This window comes from Castanea sativa, chromosome 3, assembly GCF_040712315.1.
Source record: "Castanea sativa cultivar Marrone di Chiusa Pesio chromosome 3, ASM4071231v1".
NCBI lineage: Eukaryota > Viridiplantae > Streptophyta > Magnoliopsida > Fagales > Fagaceae > Castanea > Castanea sativa.
Window position 1 is genome coordinate 15,060,236 of NC_134015.1, and position 21,780 is coordinate 15,082,015.

The 21,780-nt window shown below is 35.8% G+C and overlaps 1 protein-coding gene across 1 annotated transcript; it reads right to left on the reverse strand.

Annotated features, from left to right (window-relative positions):
* Positions 1–20,104: 20,104 nt before the first annotated feature.
* On the reverse strand, positions 20,105–20,536 carry LOC142628567 (uncharacterized). Its single transcript, XM_075802637.1, has one exon. It carries the CDS (start codon positions 20,534–20,536, stop codon positions 20,105–20,107), a length of 432 nt encoding a protein of 143 aa, XP_075658752.1.
* Positions 20,537–21,780: the final 1,244 nt, after the last annotated feature.

Sequence of the window (21,780 nt, forward strand, 5' to 3'; positions counted from 1 at the left end):
ACCAACGTAAGGCATACTTACTAAGTTTATACAAAGCAAGTCCAACTTTTCTCTCATAACAAATATTCTCTTAGTCAAATAAATCTTATAAATCAAGTAACCAATCAAGAAAATCTTTTTTTTTAAAATAACCATTAAAACTTGCAATTCTCTTATAAGGCCTATATGAAATTTGCTTACCAATAGATTGCCCGTGAGTTATGTCTCCGCGATAGTTATCCCTATTGTTTCCATACTCCATCAACAACATCCTAGCAAAGATATTTGTGAGTGCTAGTTGTACATCACGTAATACTTGGTAAGTTTTTTGTCACCAAAATTGCTTCCTTCTCATACGTCAGCCACAAGACCAGGATAAGTCAAAGCTCTGATACCAACTGATGCGGGATGCGGAAACGTCAAGAAGCAGAACACATCTATCTCTGAAAAACAAGAAACAAAAAATGTTTGCTTTTAAAAATGACCCCGAATTCACGAGGGTTCGTTGAGTCCACTAGGGTCCTTGAATCCACAAGGAGAAAGGGTCTGGAATCTACTAGAAAATAAAAAGTTTGAATTTTATTGATTGAATAATTCTCCAAAAAAAGTGTACAGATTTAGGGGTCTATTTAAGGGCTCTGAAAAACTTGCAAACAAGAAAATATATTCTAAAATAACTCCTAATTGATACCTAATCATAACAGGAACCAAATTTGAACTAAAAAACATTAAAAGCACATAAAAACAAGGAAATAAATCACCTAAACCTAAAATAACGTTTTTTACATAAAAATACCAAAATTTAAATAATTACAAAAATTAAATTGTAGATTTTGTCCTACATCAAAATTCTTCAGTGGAGATTGCTTTAGGAAAAAAATATACATATTAGATGTTACAATGTATAATTCTTTTAAAGCCAACTAAATAAACAGTGGCTAAGGTCTAACTCTTTAAGAAATATAGCATAGAATATAGTTCCATAATGTGTAATGTGGCAAGTATGGAAGGATAGGAAAAAGAGGACCTTTGAGGCATAGGAGTTATCTACAGACATGATAAAGTTAAAGTCTTGATAAATTCTACTCTATATGATTTCATGGATTCGTTGTACTTTTGACTTTTCAGGGGAATTGTTAGATGTATTGGAAAAATACCCCAAGTTTCTTATGTACTTGTATAGCTTTTCATTAATAAAATTGATTTACTTATAAAAAAATAAAAAATAAAAAAGCGAATACAACTATTTTGGTTCCTGAAGTTTACTAGAAGTTCTAATTTGCTCCCTAACATTAGGGGTGTCTTTAAGTTACCCGCCACCCAACTGCCTCCTTTTTTATTCAATAAACTTGAAGTATGCATTAATCAAAGAATGCGGGCAATTTGACAGTCAATGGATAAATGAGAAAAAACGTGTGGTGATCTTTGTTGTGTGGTGATTTTTATTGAGTATATGTGATTGTTTTTTTTTAAAAATAGTTCATTAATATTATATTTTTAGTATTTTGCACTCATTAACTCACTTGGCACAAAGATTAAAAAATTTATGTGGACACATGGCATAAACTCAAGTGGATAATTATGGTGTGGTCCCAACATAAATTTAGATACATGTCACAAAATTATATTATAATTTCAAATTCTAATTGAACGTTCTTTGAGCTTTACCTATATATATATATATATATATATATATATATATATATATATATATATATATATATATATATATTCCACCCAACCATTCTCCCTATTATCTGTTGACACCCCATTTTGCAACCTGCATTTAACCTCACATGGAGGGTAAAAGGGTAATTTTACCTTGGAAATATGCATCTTGATTCTGGTGATTAGATCCTTAATCTCATTTCGCCAAAATGATCTTGATGTTGTAACGATCAAATCGACTGGTCATAAGCCCTAATCGGACCACCAGATTGAAAATTATCATCAAATCAAGTTTTAATGGCTAAAATGCACTATCACAAATTGAGTCCAACTATATTTGATTATGAACAATTGATTTCAATTGGTTATAAGTATAATCAATTTGAGATCAATGATGTGTCATAATTTGATTGGTTAGGACTACATTTTATGGTAGGGTTGCACACACCTAATTAATTAGATAGTCAGACATTAATTATTCAATGAGTAATTCGTGCAATTATCTTTTAATTAGAGTAAATTTTGAATCAATTAAGTCTGAAATAGGAGTGATCGGAGCCATTTAATGTTAATTGGGAGTTAATTTGGGACCTATTAAAGTTAATTGTGCTGAAACCATTTTTTAACAAATGACTTCTGCTCACTATTTCATCGATATCTCTCAGAATATTTTGAATCTGTGAATGAGGTTAATTTTTCCAGAAACTAGACATCTGGGGCTTCAATTTAAGCACAAGAACGAGATAATTCCCATCAGAATTGAGTCAGATATGATTTTTCGAAGTTGGCTCTATAGACTGTTACAGCAGCTACGGGAAAACCGAATTTTGGTTTGCTCCTCACTCCCACCAATCTCTACATTTAATACTCCAGATTTTCCCCAAGGCTAAAATGAGGTCTAGGTTCATGATTTTTTATCAACCCTCATTAATGGCCTTCTATTCATATTTCCTCCACCACTACTACATAAACCCCCCTCTTCTTCATTCCAAAGGACACAAAAACCCCCTCTCTTCTCCTCTCTTGAGTTCTAGGAAATTGAGTAGTCTTGTCATATCTTGGTCTTCTTGAGACTCAAGGTATTGAGTGAAACTCACTCTTCCTCTCCTAACTCTTCTTTTCCTCCACCCTTAGAACCTCCCTCAAGAGTCTCCTCATCCACCATATGGATCTTGCATGAAAGTATAATCTCTTTTCCTAATTATTTTTTTGTGTTTCCATGATGAGAGTTTAAGATTAAAGCATGATAGTAATTATTTAAATTCTCTTGAATATGTTTGAATGTTCTTATGTGTTATTCATATGTTCTTGGTTGTTCATCACATGTTCATGCATAAACACTAGTTTTGATCTTAAACCCACATAAAAAATATAAAAAAAACATGTTTGTTTAATAATTCTTTCAAATCCTTGAATCTAGGATATTACCATCCACACACATTCACTAGAATTTATTTTTCAAATCCAAATGCAATGCTTAATAAATTGAATTAGGGTTTATCACATTCACACACATTAAATTCAACATGCAAATTGATTGATAACATATTGGATGATGTGATATGAATGTTGGCTACCATAGTCTAGAAGACCGGTTTTACCGGGCAAGGTAGGTGCCTAACACCTTCCCACCTTGTAACATAGCCTCTGAGCTTAGGTCAAGGGTTGATAGATCAATGCTTATCCATGTAATTTTCAATTTTTAGATTGTAACTAGTAAACAAAACCATGTAGTTTATCTTAAATTGTATCTAGGACCAAAACCATGTAATTTTCCTATGATCAATGTAAATTCAATAGAAAATTAATAAAATGAGGATTTTTTTAATTTTAATTTTCTTATTTTTCCAATAATTAAATAAGTGGCGACTCCATTGTAAAACCCTTAATCTAAAGGGGAAAATATAACTAGTTGAACTTCCATTTTGAGAGGCAATAACACGACTCCACCCATTCACGTGGGTTTGGCCCAACACTCAATAAAAAACGAGCTGGGGGTGTGGTATTTCACAGTGGTAACTCCACTGGGTATATTGAGGGCTAAGTTTCAATTAGGTTATGGTGGCCAACCATGCCATTGTTTGTTAATTGCTTTTTGCATATAATATGTCTAGTATGTCATTTTATTGCATGTCATGCATCATTTGCTTGAATGAAATTTATTTTATTTGTGTGCTAGCCCCGGAAGCCTGGTAGTATTAGCCGTGGATTGTGGTCTTTCTGAGACTCACATACCCAGCGGTGAACCTACCACCCACCGTGACAAGGATCATCATGGTTATGCCATGGTGGTTCATAGGGACAAACTGTACTGTTTGGACCAACGCGGCGCTCCTGGCGCCACAAGTTGGGAGGTACGACGTCCTAGCTTGTGGGAACCTTTAACCTACCTTCTACCCATTTTTTAAAGGCCCATAGAACCTACCTTTAGGTCGGTCCATGTAAATTGCATTGCATTATGCATGTGTTTGGCCGTTGTTTGAACCATGATGTGCCCAAGTCCAACGCTTGAGCCCATCATAATTGTTTGAACCTTGTATGTTATGAATGAACTGAAGCCCAAAAGCCTATGATTGAATTCTACTTGGCATGGAAGCCCAAAATCGTTTCTTGAATGAGTCTAAGCCCAACATTTGAGCCCGTTGAAGGTGTTTAGACATGGTCAACATCAAAGGCCAAAAGCTCACAAGGTTCAAGCCTTCCAAGTGCAAGCCCAAGCCATTTCATCATAATTAAGGTTCAAGCATACAAAGTCTCAAGCATCCTAAATGGACCAAGAAGAAGCAAGCGGCCCAACTTTGCCTCACTACACATCTGGTTTGCAACATCATAGTTAAGCTTAAAGTATTCCATGTTTCTATATTTCTTTGAATTCTAAAAATCCATTTGATGTACTTTGTTCATGTATATATATATATATATATATATTTTTTTTTTTTTTTTTAAATCCAAAAAAAAAAATCAAGATTCCCAAATCTTTCCAAAAAAGAAGAAAAAGAAAAAGTTTCAAATGAGAAAGTGTTTGGACTAGGGGCATTAGGCCTTTGAGTCATTTTTAAAAAAAAAAAAAATCTTTGAACTAGGGCCATTGAACTTCCTAGTGACTTTTTCAAAAAGATCCAATTTTTTTTTCCTTTCAAGATTAAAAAAAAAGTCTCTTTTTCAAAACGGTACATGAGGATCCCATGGACAAACCATTTTCTAAATCTTAATGTTTAAAGGCTTGAGCATTCTACTTGTACTAAGGAATGATTACTTTCATTTGATCCATGTAAAGACTTTTGCTACTTGACTTAGAATATAAGAAGAAATGGTCTTAAAAGGCAATCAAAAAGAATCCATCCATCAGAAAATCCCAATAATCCATGCACTCGATCCAATTTTCAAAGATCTTTTGTTTCACAACATTAGAGCATTCATACTTTTTCTTTTAAGATGAATTTATTAGAAGAGCTTAAGTCATTGTGCCTACAAGCAAGCATTACTAGGGATAGGAGGCCATTTTTGGTTAAACCAAATTATTTCCTATTTACCTAGAATGTTCATCATCCATTGCTAGCCCATTTAAGCCATCAAACATTTAGCCTCTTTTTCCCATGAACCCACTAAAATCTAAACCTAGGGTGGGAAAAATCAAGATATGCATACTTAAATCTCATGTTGAAGAGGACTCAACTTGGTAGCTTTAAAGCTAATTGATAAATCTCTCCTAGAAGACATGAAAGACAAGTGGAGAATTCTTTAGGCTAAAGACAAGAGATCATCAAAGAAAAAGGAGGTTCCACACAATCAAGGAAATAGAAATAAAATTCTAGTGTGCATCAAGTTTGAAGAGCCTAAAATTCATCGTGCCTAGAGGAATACAAGATTCATCTAAAAGAGGGTTCATCAAAAAAGGAAAAGAATCATCAAGCATAGAAAGGTGCAAGTGCATCAAGGCAAGAAAGAAGTCTAAAGAGTGCATCAAAATGACTTAAGCTAAGAAAACAAGGGAGGCAAAAGATCCCCAAAAAGTTCATTCAATCAAGAGATGAAAGACAAAAAAAAAAAAAAAAACAAAAACAAAAAAAAAAAAAAGAAAAGAAAAAGAAAAAGAAAAAAGTCCACTAGGCTGAAAACCCAAAAGGGCCGTCTAGGCAAAAGCTAGGGCCAAAAAAAAAAAAGAAGAAAAGAAGCCCGTTGGGCTGAAAACCCAAAAGGGCGGTCTAGACAAAAGTTATGGCCAAAGAAAAGAAGAAGAAAAGAAAAAATTGGAAAATTCTACCAAGTTGGAAACTTGAGGATGCAAACTAAAAAGGGAAGAATTTTACAAGATGAAAGTCTAGAGGTATGATTCAAGAGGAATGAGCATAAAAACAAATGTTGATACAAGTGACTAATAAAGACAAGTGAGAAGATGACAAAGAAAAAATGGGAAAACTCCTCCAATACTTTATTTTTGAGTAATGCATACTTGGGGGAAACATCATAGGGAATTTTGAGCCTTTTATACTTTCATTTCATAACCCAAACCCAGCCTACATTACAACCCATGAATAAGACCTCCTTGAAGTCTTGCTAATTGTAGGTGCATCTTAAACCTAATAATATTTTCTCTTGAATTAAAAAGGAAAAATGCTTAAAATTGTCAAACCCCACAGGATGATATGTCCGAGGAAAAAATTTCTCAAATTCTCAAATCCTCAAAATAACTCAAAAGAACTTCCAAACTTGGAGCACTCTCCTTGTTTGCACCCAACAATGTGATTCATAAATATTATCACATTTCATTTCATGATTGCCTTTGAAGACTCAATTTGACGATGTTTAAAAGGAAGAAGCAAATTTGATTACATGAGTTTAATGATCTTGATACTTCCTAATCAAAGAGATTTGTTTGATTCTTAAACAATTTGATTTGCCAAAATGGTTGTTCAAGGGATTGCCTCTTGTTCATAAAATAAAAGAATAAAAAAAAGAAAAAAAAAGAAAGAGAAATCTCATTTTCATATATATATAGAAAAAAAAAATCATTCTTTTTCAAAATCTAGTTCTTAAACTACGTCTAGACCTGATCCTCTATGAGAGAGGTACGTAGGCAGCCTTGCAGAGGCCTGATCCTAATCACCCAAACAACTTTGGAAAACAAAGTCAAAACAATGTGACGAAATTGTTTGGGTGCATGTTAGGTTAAGCCCATTTGTTTGCATTAAGCATGTTTAAATTTGGAGCATTGGCCTATTTATATTGTGTGCAAATATGTTCTTCTTGCATGGAAGTATGTTTTCATTTAAGGCATTAATCCATTTGTTTGCAAGCATGTCCACACTAAGGACATTAGCAAAAAATGTTTTCATGGTAATTGGTTTCTAACAAGCTAGAGAAAGAAAGTCTTTTTGCAGGAACCAAGGATGGCGGACCATGATCTTCTTTCATGTTCCCCAATGCTCACAACATCAAATGAATTCAACTTCAATTTAAGCATGGAATATGCCCCAAACTAGGGGCATTGGGTAAGTACTTCCAATTCATTTCAATGAATAAATCCATTGCTAATTGAAATTATCTTTTTGCAGGAATTAAGCAAGGATTTATCCAGCAATCCGCATCAACTTCCAGTCGAAGTTAATCTCATTCAAAGGATAGGTCTTCCAAAAAAAAAATCATCATGAATAAATCTTCATCAATTTTACTCCATCTTCATCTTCATCTTCTTTACTTTTTGATAATGAACAAATCCTCAAATCTCAAAAAATAAAATAATAATAAAAAAATAAAAAGATAAAATTTTCAAAAAAAAAAAATTCCATATCTTTCAAAAAAAAAAAAAGGAGAGAGAAGAAAAGAAAAGAATATTCAAAAAGCCTTGGGACTAAGGGCATTGGGCTCGTACTTCTTAGGTTGCTTTCAAAAAAAAAAAAAACATCATTCAAGATTTTCAATTCTTTCAAAAAAATTTAGGATTTCCAAATCTTTCAAAAAAAAAAATATATCAAAAGTCTCAAAAAAAAAAATCTTCACTAAATTCTTTTTCAAGGAACAGAAAGCTATGATCCTTTTCCATATTCTCTAGTGGTGCAACATCAAGTCAATTGTCCACCCTCAGCATTCATCGAAGCATGGAAGATAGCCCAAACTAGGGGCATTCGCCAGGAATGCCAAAGTCTTTTCAATGAATAACTCTGTTACTAATTGCAAATATTTATTTTGCAGGTACTAGGGTAAAAGGCCCACAAGTATCGGTATGAACAATGCCTTCCAAATTTCAATGGACCTCTGAGAAGCACGTCCAAAATTCAATCCATCGGACCTCTGGGAAGCACGTCCAAAATTCAATTCCATCGGACCTCTGGGAAGCATGTCCAAACTTCAATCCATCGGACCTCTGGGAAGCACGTCCAAAACTTCAATTCCATCGCACGTCCAAAATTCAATTCCATTGGACCTCTGGGAAGCACGTCCAAAACTCAATTCTATCGGACCTCTGGGAAGCACGTCTAAACTTCAATTTCATCGGACCTCTGGGAAGCACATCCAAAATTCAATTCTATCAGACCTCTGGGAAGCACGTCCAAACTTCAATCCATCGGACCTCTGAGAAGCACGTCCAAAATTCAATCGGACCTCTGGGAAGCACGTCCAAATTAAATTTCAATGGATCTCTGGGAAGCACGTCCAAATTTCAAATCCATCGGACCTCTAGGAAGCACGTCCAAATTTCAATTCCATCAGACCTCTAGGAAGCACGTCCAAACTTCAATCCATCGGACCTCAATCCATCGGACCTTTGGGAAGCACGTCCAAACTCAAATCCATCGGACCTCTGGGAAGCACGTCCAAATTCAATCCATCGGACCTCTGGGAAGCACGTCCAAAATTCAATTCCATCGGACCTCTGGGAAGCACGCCCAAACTTCAATCCATCGGACCTCTGGGAAGCACGTCCAAAATTCAATTCCATCGGACCTCTGGGAAGCACGTCCAAATTTCAATCCATCGGACCTCTGGGAAGCACGTCCAAACTTCAATCCATCGGACCTCTGGGAAGCACGTCCAAATTCAAATCCATTGGACCTCTGGGAAGCACGTCCAAAATTCAATTCCATCAGACCTCTGGGAAGCACATCCAAATTCAAATCCATCGGATCTCTAGGAAGCACGTCCAAAATTCAATCCATTGGACCTCTGGGAAGCACGTCTAAAACTTTAATTCCATCGGACCTATGGAAAACACGTCCAAATTCAAATCCATCGGACCTCTGGGAAGCACGTCTAAATTCAATTTCAATGGACCTCTGGGAAGCACGTCCAAATCCAATTTCAATGGACCTCTGGGAAGCACGTCCAAAATTCAATTTCATCGGACTTCTAGGAAGCACGTCCAAACTTCAATCCATCGGACCTCTGTCCAAAATTCAATCGAACCTCTAGAAAGCACATCCAAATTCAATTTCAATGGACCTCTGGGAAGCACGTCCAAATTTCAAATCCATCAGACCTCTAAGAAGCACGTCCAAATTTCAATTCCATCAGACCTCTGGGAAGCACGTCCAAACTTCAATCCATCGGACCTCTAGGAAGCACGTTCAAAATTCAATCCATCGGACCTCTGGGAAGCACGTCCAAACTCAAATCCATCGGACCTCTGTGAAGCACGTCCAAACTCAATTCCATTGGACCTCTAGGAAGCACGTCAAAATTCAATCCATCGGACCTCTGGGAAGCACGTCCAAAATTCAATTCCATTGAACCTCTGGGAAGCACGTTCAAAATTCAATCCATCGGACCTCTGGGAAGCAAGTCCAAAACTTCAATTCCATCAGACCTCTGGGAGGCACGTCCAAACTTCAATCCATCGGACCGCTGGGAAGCACGTCCAAAATTCAATTCCATCGGACCTCTAGGAAGCACGTCCAAACTTCAATCCATCGGACCTCTGGGAAGCACGTCCAAATTTCAATCCATCGGACCTCTGGGAAGCACGTCCAAACTTCAATTTCATCGGACCTCTGGGAAGCACGTCCAAACTTCAAATCCATCAGACCTCTGGGAAGCACGTCCAAAATTCAATCCATCGAACCTCTGGGAAGCACGTCCAAAATTCAATCCATCGAACCTCTGGGAAGAACGTCCAAACTTCAATTCCATCGGACCTCTGGGAAGAACGTCCAAACTTCAATCCATCGGACCTCTGGGAAGCATGTCCAAAATTCAAGATCACGAATGAAATCCTCATTTTGTCGTGACCACTGGTAAGCATGTCTTCTACTCATTTTTTTCAAAAAAACTAAAAAACAAAACAAAACAAAACAAAAAAACAAATAACAAAAAAAGGCAGCATGTATGAACTGCGTTTGGACCTGATCCTCTCACTAAGAGGTACATAGGCAATCTCCTCGGAGATTCGGTGCACATTTTGATCCACTACATGATGGTTTGCATTCTTATCTGCATGCATCATACATTCACCACGGTTAAATGCTGATTGCAAAGTTAGGTATCTCTTTCATACATTGACATTCACTTTTCTAGCTCTGCCAATGAGGGGCATTTTGTTGACACCTTATTTTGCAACCCACATTTAACCTCACATGGAGGGTAAAAGGGTAATTTTACCTTGAAAATATGCATCTTGATTCTGGTCATTAGATCCTTAATTTCATTTCACCAAAATGATCTTGATGTTGTAACGATCAAATCGACTGGTCATAAGCCCTAATCGGACCACCAGATTGAAAGTTATCATCAAATCAAGTTTTAATGGCTGAAATGCACTATCACAAATTGAGTCCAACTATATGTGATTATGAAAAATTGATTTCAATTGGTTATAAGTATAATCAATTTGAGATCAATGATGTATCATAATTTGATTGGTTAGGACTACATTTTATGGTAGGATTGCACACACCTAATTAATTAGATAGTTAGACATTAATTATTCAATGAGTAATTTGTGCAATTATATTTTAATTAGAGTAAATTTTGAACTAATTAAGTCTGAAATAGGAGTTATTGGAGCCATTTAATGTTAATTGGGAGTTAATTTGGGACCTATTAAAGTTAATTGTGCTGAAACCATTTTTTAACAAATGACCTCTGCTCACTATTTCATCGATATCTCTCAGAATATTTTGAATCTGTGAATGAGGTTAATTTTTCCAGAAACTAGACATCCGGGGCTTCAATTTACAAGAACGAGATGATTCCCATCAGAATTGAGTCAGATATGATTTTTCGAAGTTGGATCTACAGACTGTTACAGCAGCTACGGGAAAACCGAATTTTGGTTTGCTCCTCACTCCCACCAATCTCTACATTTAATACTCCAGATTTCCCCCAAGGCTAAAATGAGGTCTAGGTTCATGATTTTTTATCAACCCTCATTAATGGCCTTCTATTCATATTTCTTCCACCACTACTACATAAACCCCCCCTCTCCTTCATTCCAAAGGACACAAAACCCCCCTCTCTTCTCCTCTCTTGAGTTCTAGGAAGTTGAGTAGTCTTGTCATATCTTGGTCTTCTTGAGACTCAAGGTATTGAGTGAGACTCATTCTTCCTCTCCTAACTCTTCTTTTCCTCCACCCTTAGGACCTCCCTTAAGAGTCTCCTCATCGACCATATGGATCTTGCATGAAAGTATAATCCCTTTTTCTAATTGTTTTTTTGTGTTTCCATGATGAGAGTTTAAGATTAAAGCATGATAGTAATTATTTAAATTCTCTTGAATATGTTTGAATGTTCTTATGTGTTATTCATATGTTCTTGGTTGTTCATCACATGTTCATGCATAAACACTAGTTTTGATCTTAAACCCAAATAAAAAATATAAAAAAAAAACATGTTTGTTTAATAATTCTTTCAAATCTTTGAATCTAGGATATCACCATCCACACACATTCACTAGAATTTATTTTTCAAATCCAAATGCAATGCTTAATAAATTGAATTAGGGTTTATCACATTCACACACATTAAATTCAACATGCAAATTGATTGATAACATATTGGATGATGTGATATGAATGTTGGCCACCATAGTTTAGAAGACCAGTTTTACCGGGTAAGGTGGGTGCCTAACACCTTCCCACCTTGTAACATAGCCTCCGAGCTTAGGTCAAGGGTTGATAGATCAATGCTTATCCATGTAATTTTCAATTTTTAGATTGTAACTAGGAAACTAAACCATGTAGTTTATCTTAGATTGTATCTAGGACCAAACCCATGTAATTTTCCTATGATCAATGTAAATTCAATTGAAAATTAATAAAATGAGGATTTTTTTAATTTTGGTTTTCTTATTTTTCCAATAATTAAATAAGTAGCGACTCCATTGTAAAACCCTTAATCTAAAGGGGAAAATATAACTAGTTAAACCTCCATTTTGAGAGGCAATAACACGACTCCACCCATTCACATGGATTTGGCCCAACACTCTATAAAAAACGAGCCGGGGGCGCGGTCTCTCACATTATCCATGAAAAATTTATCCATGTACCAAACAAACAGTGGTTTCAGCTTCTAGCTTCCTTCTCCCTCTCCCCCAACTGTTGGCTGGCTAGAGTAGAGACTACTTACTAGAGGTCCAATTGGAATTGAAGTGGGTTCTATGGCTGTAGAATCTGTCATGGAAGCGTTTTCATTAGATAAAAAATACTTGTAGAAATCTTTTTAATAAATTGATAATGCTTGATGTAAGTGTTACTTTTTATATATTACACCTTATTATATAATATTTGTGTATATTCCCATGCATCGCGTGGGTCTACGACTAGTTAGATTAATGGTGTGGGTTTATTTGGTTTTGGAAATAACATTTAGCCATTTGGGTTTCATGTTGTTGGTTTATGACAAGAGTTTATTAACGAGTATGGTGCTTTGATTTTCAAAGTGATTTTAGATGTCCAAATATCCTTCGAATAACAAAATTATGGATGTTGATGTACACAAATCTCTTTGGAAGGTATGGATATCAAATATCCAAACCATCTTATGATATGCTAATTGTGTAAAACCTATGAAAATTGTGCACATAGATATTCAGTAAATTCGGATATTCAATCAATTTCGACCTAGTTTTGTCTATTCGATTCACTTCAATCCATTCAGTCCAATTTGTAGAGATTTGGACCCCTTAACACAGTATGATTAACCTAATATTATTCCAAGTTGATTAACAAGTATGTTAATTAACACTAGGTTGAACCACAATATGTAAAACAAATATAATGCGGAAATATAAAGAACATAAAGATCTGATGACCCAGGAAAACCAAACCGGTAAAAAACCTAAGGAGAATTTAACCTAGCTATCCTCAAGGTAAAACAGATCCACTATGAAAGAATTAAAGTTTCTACAATAAGACTTAAATCACTAACATCCTATTGCTACCTCGAGTAGAAAACTTACTACCACGACCACGTGACAGTTCCGAGTCCACGGACTACTTCTTTCCTTTGATCCACTGCAACCACAAGTTCTCCTACTTGTGAATCTTGATCTTCTTGAATGTTCTTTGTGCAGCAACTAAAACGATCACCAAGCTCTTGACATCAATCACGATCTTGATAACCCTAAGTGTGTATGAAGGTAAACACCTCTAGATCTCACAAGAGATTCAAACACACAGCATATCAAAAGCCTAAAAAAGTAGCTAGATTTTTTCTTTTTATATGAGACATAAAACATAAAACATAAAACCTTACACGTCAAACGAGCTTGAGCTGAGTTGGAAATTCTGTAGAAAAAACAAACTGCACGAATCTCAATCGATCGAGTCTAATTTTTGATTGATTAAGCCTTGCAGAATGTGACCAATAATTTCTGCAATCACTCGATTCCAACTTTACAACAAAACATTCTTTGAGCAAGCCAAAACCTTGACTCTATGTTTTGATCATGGTTTACTAACACAATACACAAATACACATTGAAGTTCTAACACATTAGTCCCTAAGGTCTTAGAACCTAACAATCTCCCCCTTTGGCAATTTGTGACAAAACACATCACAAATATGAAATGCTCAAAGTTACAAAACAGCCCATTTAAAATTAAAATGCCCTAAACATAATTCAACCTAACTACTATCTATTAGTTGCCAGTGTAGAGAGTAGCCACGACTGAATTAACCTGTATATTCCTGAAACACTTCAACAAACACATAAACGCATGTGTGGAAAATACATGTAAAACAAAATAAATTCTTGATTTCACAACACATAAAATAAAACACATATCATGAATAACCTCATAATATAAATCAACAACCAATGTATCATATGTGAAACAAGAAACAATAATAGAAAAATAAAACAAAGTATCTCCCTCTAACATATACAACTCATAAAGATAAATACATCATGAGCCAAATAAAAAGAAATACATCAAGGGAGCACCTAGATACAATCTAGCTCCAAAACAAAAACAACTCCCCCTATTAACAAAAACCCAAAACTCCCATACCAAATGCGTCAAATGCATATGTACTCCCCCTTTTTGTGACGAATTGCCAAAAGGCAATCAAGACTCATCATCAAAAGATGGAGGTGGAGAAGAATGTCTAGTACTCGCCAAATCTTCTTGCAAAGCCTGAAGCTTAATAAGCACATCCACCAAAATCTGTCCATGAGCCGCCTAAACGATCATCACCGTATCCAACAAACTCCGTATAGAAGCATCACTAGAAGAAGGTGGAGGATCAACAGTGGCGGTAGGAGCAACATACTCCTCAGCAGTGGGGTCGCTAGATGTAGGAGGTCGAGATTCACCTGTAGAAGACTCAACTCTAAGGAGTTTAGAGCTAGCTTTCATCTGAGCTGCTCTTTGCCAAAGAAAGGTGGCACCTATGGAAACTATGATATGTACTGGCTCGGACACTAGAAAATCCTATAAACCTAAGTCTAAAAGAATCCTAAGAATAAAAACAGGGAAGAAAAGACTATGAGATTTCGCACTACTCCTATGAACCTCAACAACAGATCAAATAAAAAGAGTAGGAAAAATCATAGTGGCATCAGTAACTAAGGCATACAAAAATGCACATCTCTAAATGGGAATGGTATGAAAATGAGAGATAGGCCAAATAGAATGACAAGCAATCCGGAAAAACAAATAACTGAGCTCAATAAGCTCATGAGAAGTGATACAAGGATCAGTACCCCAACTAATGGTGGTACCGATAATGAAAGACATGATGTCATCAAGAGGAGGGGACTCAGTGTATGGGTGCATGGGCTATTGTACCAAAGGTACACCAAGAGCAAAGGCCACTACATGGGGTGTAATGACATACTCCTCACCCCTTATCCAACTCCTCACATACTGAGTGTTGGAAGCATCAGAGTGGACAGAGATGTTCAAATAGAACTCTCTAATCAAAGCAGCCGGATGAGGATGTTCTACCTCTAAGAGTGGTAACCAGCCCCTACACTCAACGTTCCTATGTATCTCCGGAACTAACTCATCAACAACAACCTTACATTCAGCCCAAATTAACCTAAAAATGTTTAGTTTCTCATAGGTCTCTTGGTTTTTCTCAGTTTGAAACCTATCACTATCAAAAGCTGGGATAGAGGGGGTGGAGGTTTTCTTGTTGACCCTAGTTTTCCTAAGCATTGTGCTAAGAGAGTAGAAGAAAAAAAAAATCTATATGATGCATGTAAGGAATGCACATATGATGCATGCTCTAATGCATTAAAATTTGTTCAATTTAACTTCATAACACATCAATTGACTTGAACCCAAAGGTTTAGAGCAGAAACCCAAATTTTTGAAAAACCCATTTTCAAAAAGAACAACAAATTGATCAATTTATCATTACATTAGTTATATAACATCATATAATGACATAATTTACCAATAACAAAAGTCAATTTCATCAATTTTAGCCCAATTGAAAAAAAATCCCCAATTTCTTAAAGTTTCAAGCCTTAGAAATTCCAATTTTTCCGACATCACAAAATTAATCAAATTAAAACATGGGAACCAAGTGTAGATAATCTAGGAACAAAAACCTATTGTACAAATTTGATTAAAAACAATTGAAAACACAAAAATCCCAAATCTCTTAGGTTCAAAAATCCCAATGAAAAATGCATGAAAAATGTGATTTTAATGAAAAAGAAGGGGTAAAAAGGACTTGCACTTGGAGACAAAAGTACTTGAGAAAATTTAGAAAGAAAATAACAAAATAGGCTTGGATCATATCGATCAAGGAGGAATAGTGAAAGAAACTTTTGAAAAAGTCTGAAAAGTGTGATGAGCACAAAAGTCACCTTTTAAAAAACCTTCTGACCGAAATTCGATTGGTCGAAAATAAGCCTTGATCGATCGAAAAACATATTCGATCAATCCAGCATCAATCGAGTAGCGATCGAGCCAGGCAAATTCAAACCTTATTTTTTATCGCATTTTCAATCGGTTGAGAGACAGATTCAATCGGTCAAAAATCTTGAAAAATCAATTTTTTGAAAAACAAGGCATTTTAATGTAGAAACTTCTCAAAACTCAATGTTTCATGAATGGAATGCATGAGAATAAGATAAAAAGATTTTCAAAAATAGTTGATTTTAACCCAGATCTTCCACAAACGAAATTTGCACACACTTTGTCCTCAAAAACCAAACATCAAACATATTTTGCATTAATATCAAGGAACATATAATCTTGGATGGCCAAAACACATTCACACACAATATCACATACTAAGTTTAGCAAGGAACAACTTGTATAATGTGTGCAACTAGCAAAAGCATAAGATACATGTGAGGTGATAAGTAAATAGTAATCAATCACATTTTCTATAGAATTCATCACATGAATTTGAAAGTGACTATCACCTAAAGAGTTACATCATATAACTCCCACATCTCCTAGAAAACAAACTTGCAATCATGGAAGTTTCTTTTATTGCCTCATAATGTACACACCAATTTTATTTCATTGTTAAATTGATATTTAAGCCAGATAATATACACACCAATTTTATTTTATTTGAATTTATTATAACCGAGGCTACATCTTATGTTCTTTTTGTGCATATGCTACACTTTCTCGAGCACAAAATCTTATGATATGCACTAAGGTGTTCATGATTGGTTAGTAAACAGTAGTGAGATAGTTATTTATGTCTTTCTCTTAAGATTTTTTAGTCCTTATAATCAAAAGCATGTGACTTCAAAATTAAAATCATTTGACCAAAAACTATGAACAATTCCCACACAACATGCACTACACAACCAAAACTAGCAAAGTGCAGTAAAATTAAGCTCATCCATGCTAAACAAGGTACACAAGCATGTTATGTAAAAATACTATGACCAATCTTGATTACGAAATCCAAGATATATAAAGAAAAACACATTTTTCCCTTTTCTTTTTCTCTTTTTTTTTTAAAATTTTTTTTTAAAAAAAACCTAACATGAATGCATGAATATAATGCAATGCAATTCCTAAAGGCAAAAAGAAAACAAAACATTAAGAAAAAAATGGTCACAAGAAATTAATAGATGAAGCACAAGGACCATGTCAAAAGGGCTCAATGACTCAATTAGATTGAGCCTTTTACATCCAAAACTTTTTAGATGCAACTCTAGCATTGGAGTTATTATTCACATGAGAATTCTGAGCAAACTCCAGGATTGGTATAAAAGTTCAAAACCTTTACTAGTTCACCAATAAGTACCATAGGATCTTATGCTTGAGGCACATATACTTTTGGCTTATTTGCTCGCTTGGCAGCTTGCAACTTAAAACAATTTGGACGTATATGTCCAGTTTTTCCACAAAAATGACAAACTCACACCGGTTTATCATGCAACTTATCCTTAGGTAGATTAAGATTCTTAGGCTTGGTCTCTTTAAGATCAACTCTAATTTTCCTAGGTGGTATTATAACTTCTACTGGTATGATACTTTCACTCTTACGAGGCTCAGAAGAAGGAACAGAATTTGTGGAATGAGTTTCAGACATTAAGATGCTTTCTACAAAACCTACACCAATTTTTTCTAAAGGAGACTTCTGAACACTCAACATGTGATCAAGTTTAGAATTAGCAGACCTATTAGTTTGTTCTCTAGCAACAGATAATTCTAGTTCCAATTTCTTAATCTTTTTGTAACGACCCAAGGAAAAGCGCTAGCCACATCTGTGTTATACCTCAAAAGAACTAGTCACAATTGAGATTCCTTGTAATTGTTAATAAAGCCCAGATCTACCTAGTAAATACCCGATGTGGGACTCATCACACACCTACACACATCATACAATCAATCAAATTGAGGCATCACAATCTCCCCCACTTAAATCCCTAACGTCCTCGTTAGGGCTCACTTTGTGGAGTAGTGTCTCCGAGCCCACACAGGGTTACTGGGTCGGCTCTGATACCATATGTAACAACCCAAGAAAAAGTGCTAGTCACATCTGAGCTATACCTCAAAAGGATTAGTCACAATTGAGGCTCTTTGCAGTTGTTAATAAAGCCCAGTTCAACCTAGTAAATACCCGATATGGGACTCATCACACACCCACACACATCACGCAATCAATCAAATTGGGGCATCACAATCTCCCCCACTTAAATCTCTAACGTCCTTGTTAGGGCCCACTTTGTGCGGTAGTGTCTCCGAGCCCACACGGGGTTACTGGGCCGGCTCTGATACCATATGTAACAACCCAAGAAAAAGTGCTAGTCACATCTGCGTTATACCTTAAAAGGACTAGTCACAATTGAGGCTCCTTGCAGTTGTTAATAAAGCCCAGTTCAACCCAGTAAATACCCAATATAGGACTCATCACACACCCACACTTGATTGATTGTGTGATGTCTGTGGATGTGTGATGAGTCCCACATCGGGTATTTACTAGGTTGAACTAGGCTTTATTAATAACTGCAATGAGCCTCAATTGTGACTAGTCCTTTTGAGGTATAGCGCAGATGTGGCTAGCGCTTTTTCTTGGGTTGTTACATATGGTATCATAGCCGACCCGGTAACCCCGTGTGGACTCGGAAACACTACTCCACAAAGTGAGCCCTAACGAGGATGTTAGGGATTTAAGTGGGGGAGATTATGATGTTCCAATTTGATTGATTGTGTGATGTGTGTGGGTGTGTGATGAGTCCCACATCGGGTATTTACTAGGTAGATTTGGGCTTTATTAACAATTTCAAGGAATCTCAATTGTGACTAGTCCTTTTGAGGTATAGCGCAGATGTGGCTAGCACTTTTTCTTGGGTTGTTACATATGGTATCAAAGCCAGCCCAGTAACCCCATGTGGGCTCGGAGACACTACCGTAAAAAGTGAGCCCTAACGAGAACGTTAGGCATTTAAGTGGGGGAGATTGTGATGCCCCAATTTGATTGATTGTGTGATGTATATGGGTGTGTGATGAGTCCCACATCGGGTATTTACTGGATAGATCTGGGCTTTAATAACAATTACAAGGAATCTCAATTATGACTAGTTCTTTTGAGGTATAGCGCAGATGTGGCTAGCGCTTTTTCATGGGTTGTTACATATGGTATCAGAGCCGGCCCAGTAACCCCGTGTGGGCTTAGAGACACTACCCCACAAAGTGGGCCCTAACGAGGACGTTAGGGATTTAAGTAGGGGAGATTGTGATGCCCCAATTTGATTGATTGTGTGATGTGTGTGGGTGTGTGATGAGTCCCACATCGGGTATTTACTGGGTAGATCTGAGCTTTATTAACAATTACAAGGAATTTCAATTGTGACTAATCCTTTTGAGGTATAGCGCAGATGTGGCTAGCTCTTTTTCTTAGGTTGTTACACTTTTCAATCAACATCATGTTCTCAGTCTTCACTTTATCAATTAAAGTGTTAGTATCAAGCAATTTCAATAACAAATCTTTCTTATTAAGTTCAAGAGAAGCAATTTTCTTTAAACCTTTATCAACATTCGTTGCATCTTTTGCAGCAATTTTGCATAGCTTATTATAAGCTTCTTGCAAATCAGCACATTCAGAGAGTTCCCCATCAGAAGGGTTCTCTTCAACCACAACACTTTCATCAACTACAGCTGTAGCTGTGAAAGTAATGAAGTTTCCATCTTCATCACTACCAGATTTGTGATCAAAAACTTCATCATCACTGAGGGTTACAGCCATAGGCTTACCCTTTGATCTCAAGAATGTAGGACATTCTGATTTCACATGACCATACCCTTAACAAACAAAACATTGTTTTCCCAAAGAATTATTAGAGGGTTGATCTACTTTCTCTTTAGATTTATCAGTATTGTTCACTTTAGTGAGTTCATTCCTCTTAAAATTTCTAGAGTCAGCATTGTTTTTACCTCTTGTCCTTCTATTGTTTTTACCTAAAGTTTTTGGCAAGATATGCAATCTCTATAGAAGAGAGTTCATCATCATATCCATTACCATCAACATCATCAACTAACTTGAGAGTCATTGATTTGGATTTGTTTGTCTTGGATAGGTCTAACTCATAGGACTAGAGAGATCCTACAAGTTCATCAATAGGGATGGAGTCCACATCCTTACTTTCGATAATGGCAGTCACTTTAGGTCTAAAGTCCCCAATCAAGGATCTAAGGATCTTCCTAACAATCTTAGGTTGATCATAAATTTCACCAAAATTATAAGCAGAGTTAACAATGTCATTCAGTTTAGCATAGAATTCATCAAAACAGTCATCTTCAAACATTCTAATACTTTCAAATTTAGTAGCTAACAGCTGCAATTTATTTATCTTAACTGCATTTGGGCCTTCATGCACAGTTTGGAGAATATTCCATGCAGTATGAGCAACCTTAACATTAGAGGTTCTCTTTAATTCTTTCATAGAAACAGCATTAAAAGTAGCATTCATTTCTTTGCTATTAAAAGTGGCTGCTTCTTTTTGAGAAGTTGACCACTCTCTCATCGATGGATTTTAGGAATGCTTTCATCCTTACTTTCCAGTAGGCATAATTGTTTCCATCAAAGTGTGGTGGGATCACAAGAGAGTGACCGTGTTCCATGACAGCAAGGGTCAAGAATCAACTCTTAGATCAAAAGATCTAAAACACTAGAGCTAACTCGCTCTGATACCACTTGTAGAGATTTAGACCCCTTAACACAGTATGATTAACCTAATATTATTCCAAGTTGATTAAAAAGTTTGTTAATTAACACTAGGTTGAATCACAATATGTAAAACAAATATAATGCAAAAATATAAAGAACACAAAGATCTGATGATCTAGGAAAACCAAACCGGTAAAAAACCTGAGGAGGATTTAATCTAGCTATCCTCAAGGTAAAACAGATCCACTATGAAAGAATTGAAATTTATACAATAAGATTTAGACCACTAACATCCTATTACTACCTCGAGTAAAAAACTTACTACCACGACCACGTGATAGCTCCAAGTCCACAGACTACTTCTTTACTTTGATCCACTGCAACCACAAGTTCTCCTACTTGTGAATCTTGATATTCTTGAATGTTCTTTGTGTAGCAACTGAAATGATCACCAAGCTCTTGATATCAATCACGATCTTAATAACTTTAAGTGCGTATGAAGTTAAATACCTCTAGATCTCACAAGAGATTCAAACACACAGCATATCAAAAGCCTAAAAACGTAGCTATGGCTTTTCTTTTTATATGAGACATAAAACATAAAACCCTACATGTCAAACGAGCTTGGACTGAGTTGGAAATTCTGCAGAAAAAACAAATTGCATGAATCTCGATCAATCAAGTCTAATTGTCAATGAATCGAGCCTTGCAGAGTGTGACCAATAATTTCTACAATCACTTGATTTCAACTTTACAACAAAACATACTTTGAGCAAGCCTAAACTTTGACTCTATGTTTTGATCATGGTTTGCCAACACAATACACAAATACACATTAAAGTTCTAATACATTAGTCCGTAAGGTCTTAGAACCTAACACAATTCAATGATGCTTTAGGAGGAGAGGTTTGTGTAGAAAGAGAAGTTACTTCATTGACAATTATGTCATATTCTCAACATAATGTAGGTATGTTTTGAATAAAATTACATTTTTCTTATGTTTTAGTCTTGTATTTTTTTTTCAATATAATTAATGAATTTACTTTTATTTGCGTCCTTTTTAAGTCATTCAAGATATATTAAGGGTGAACAGTTTGTAAG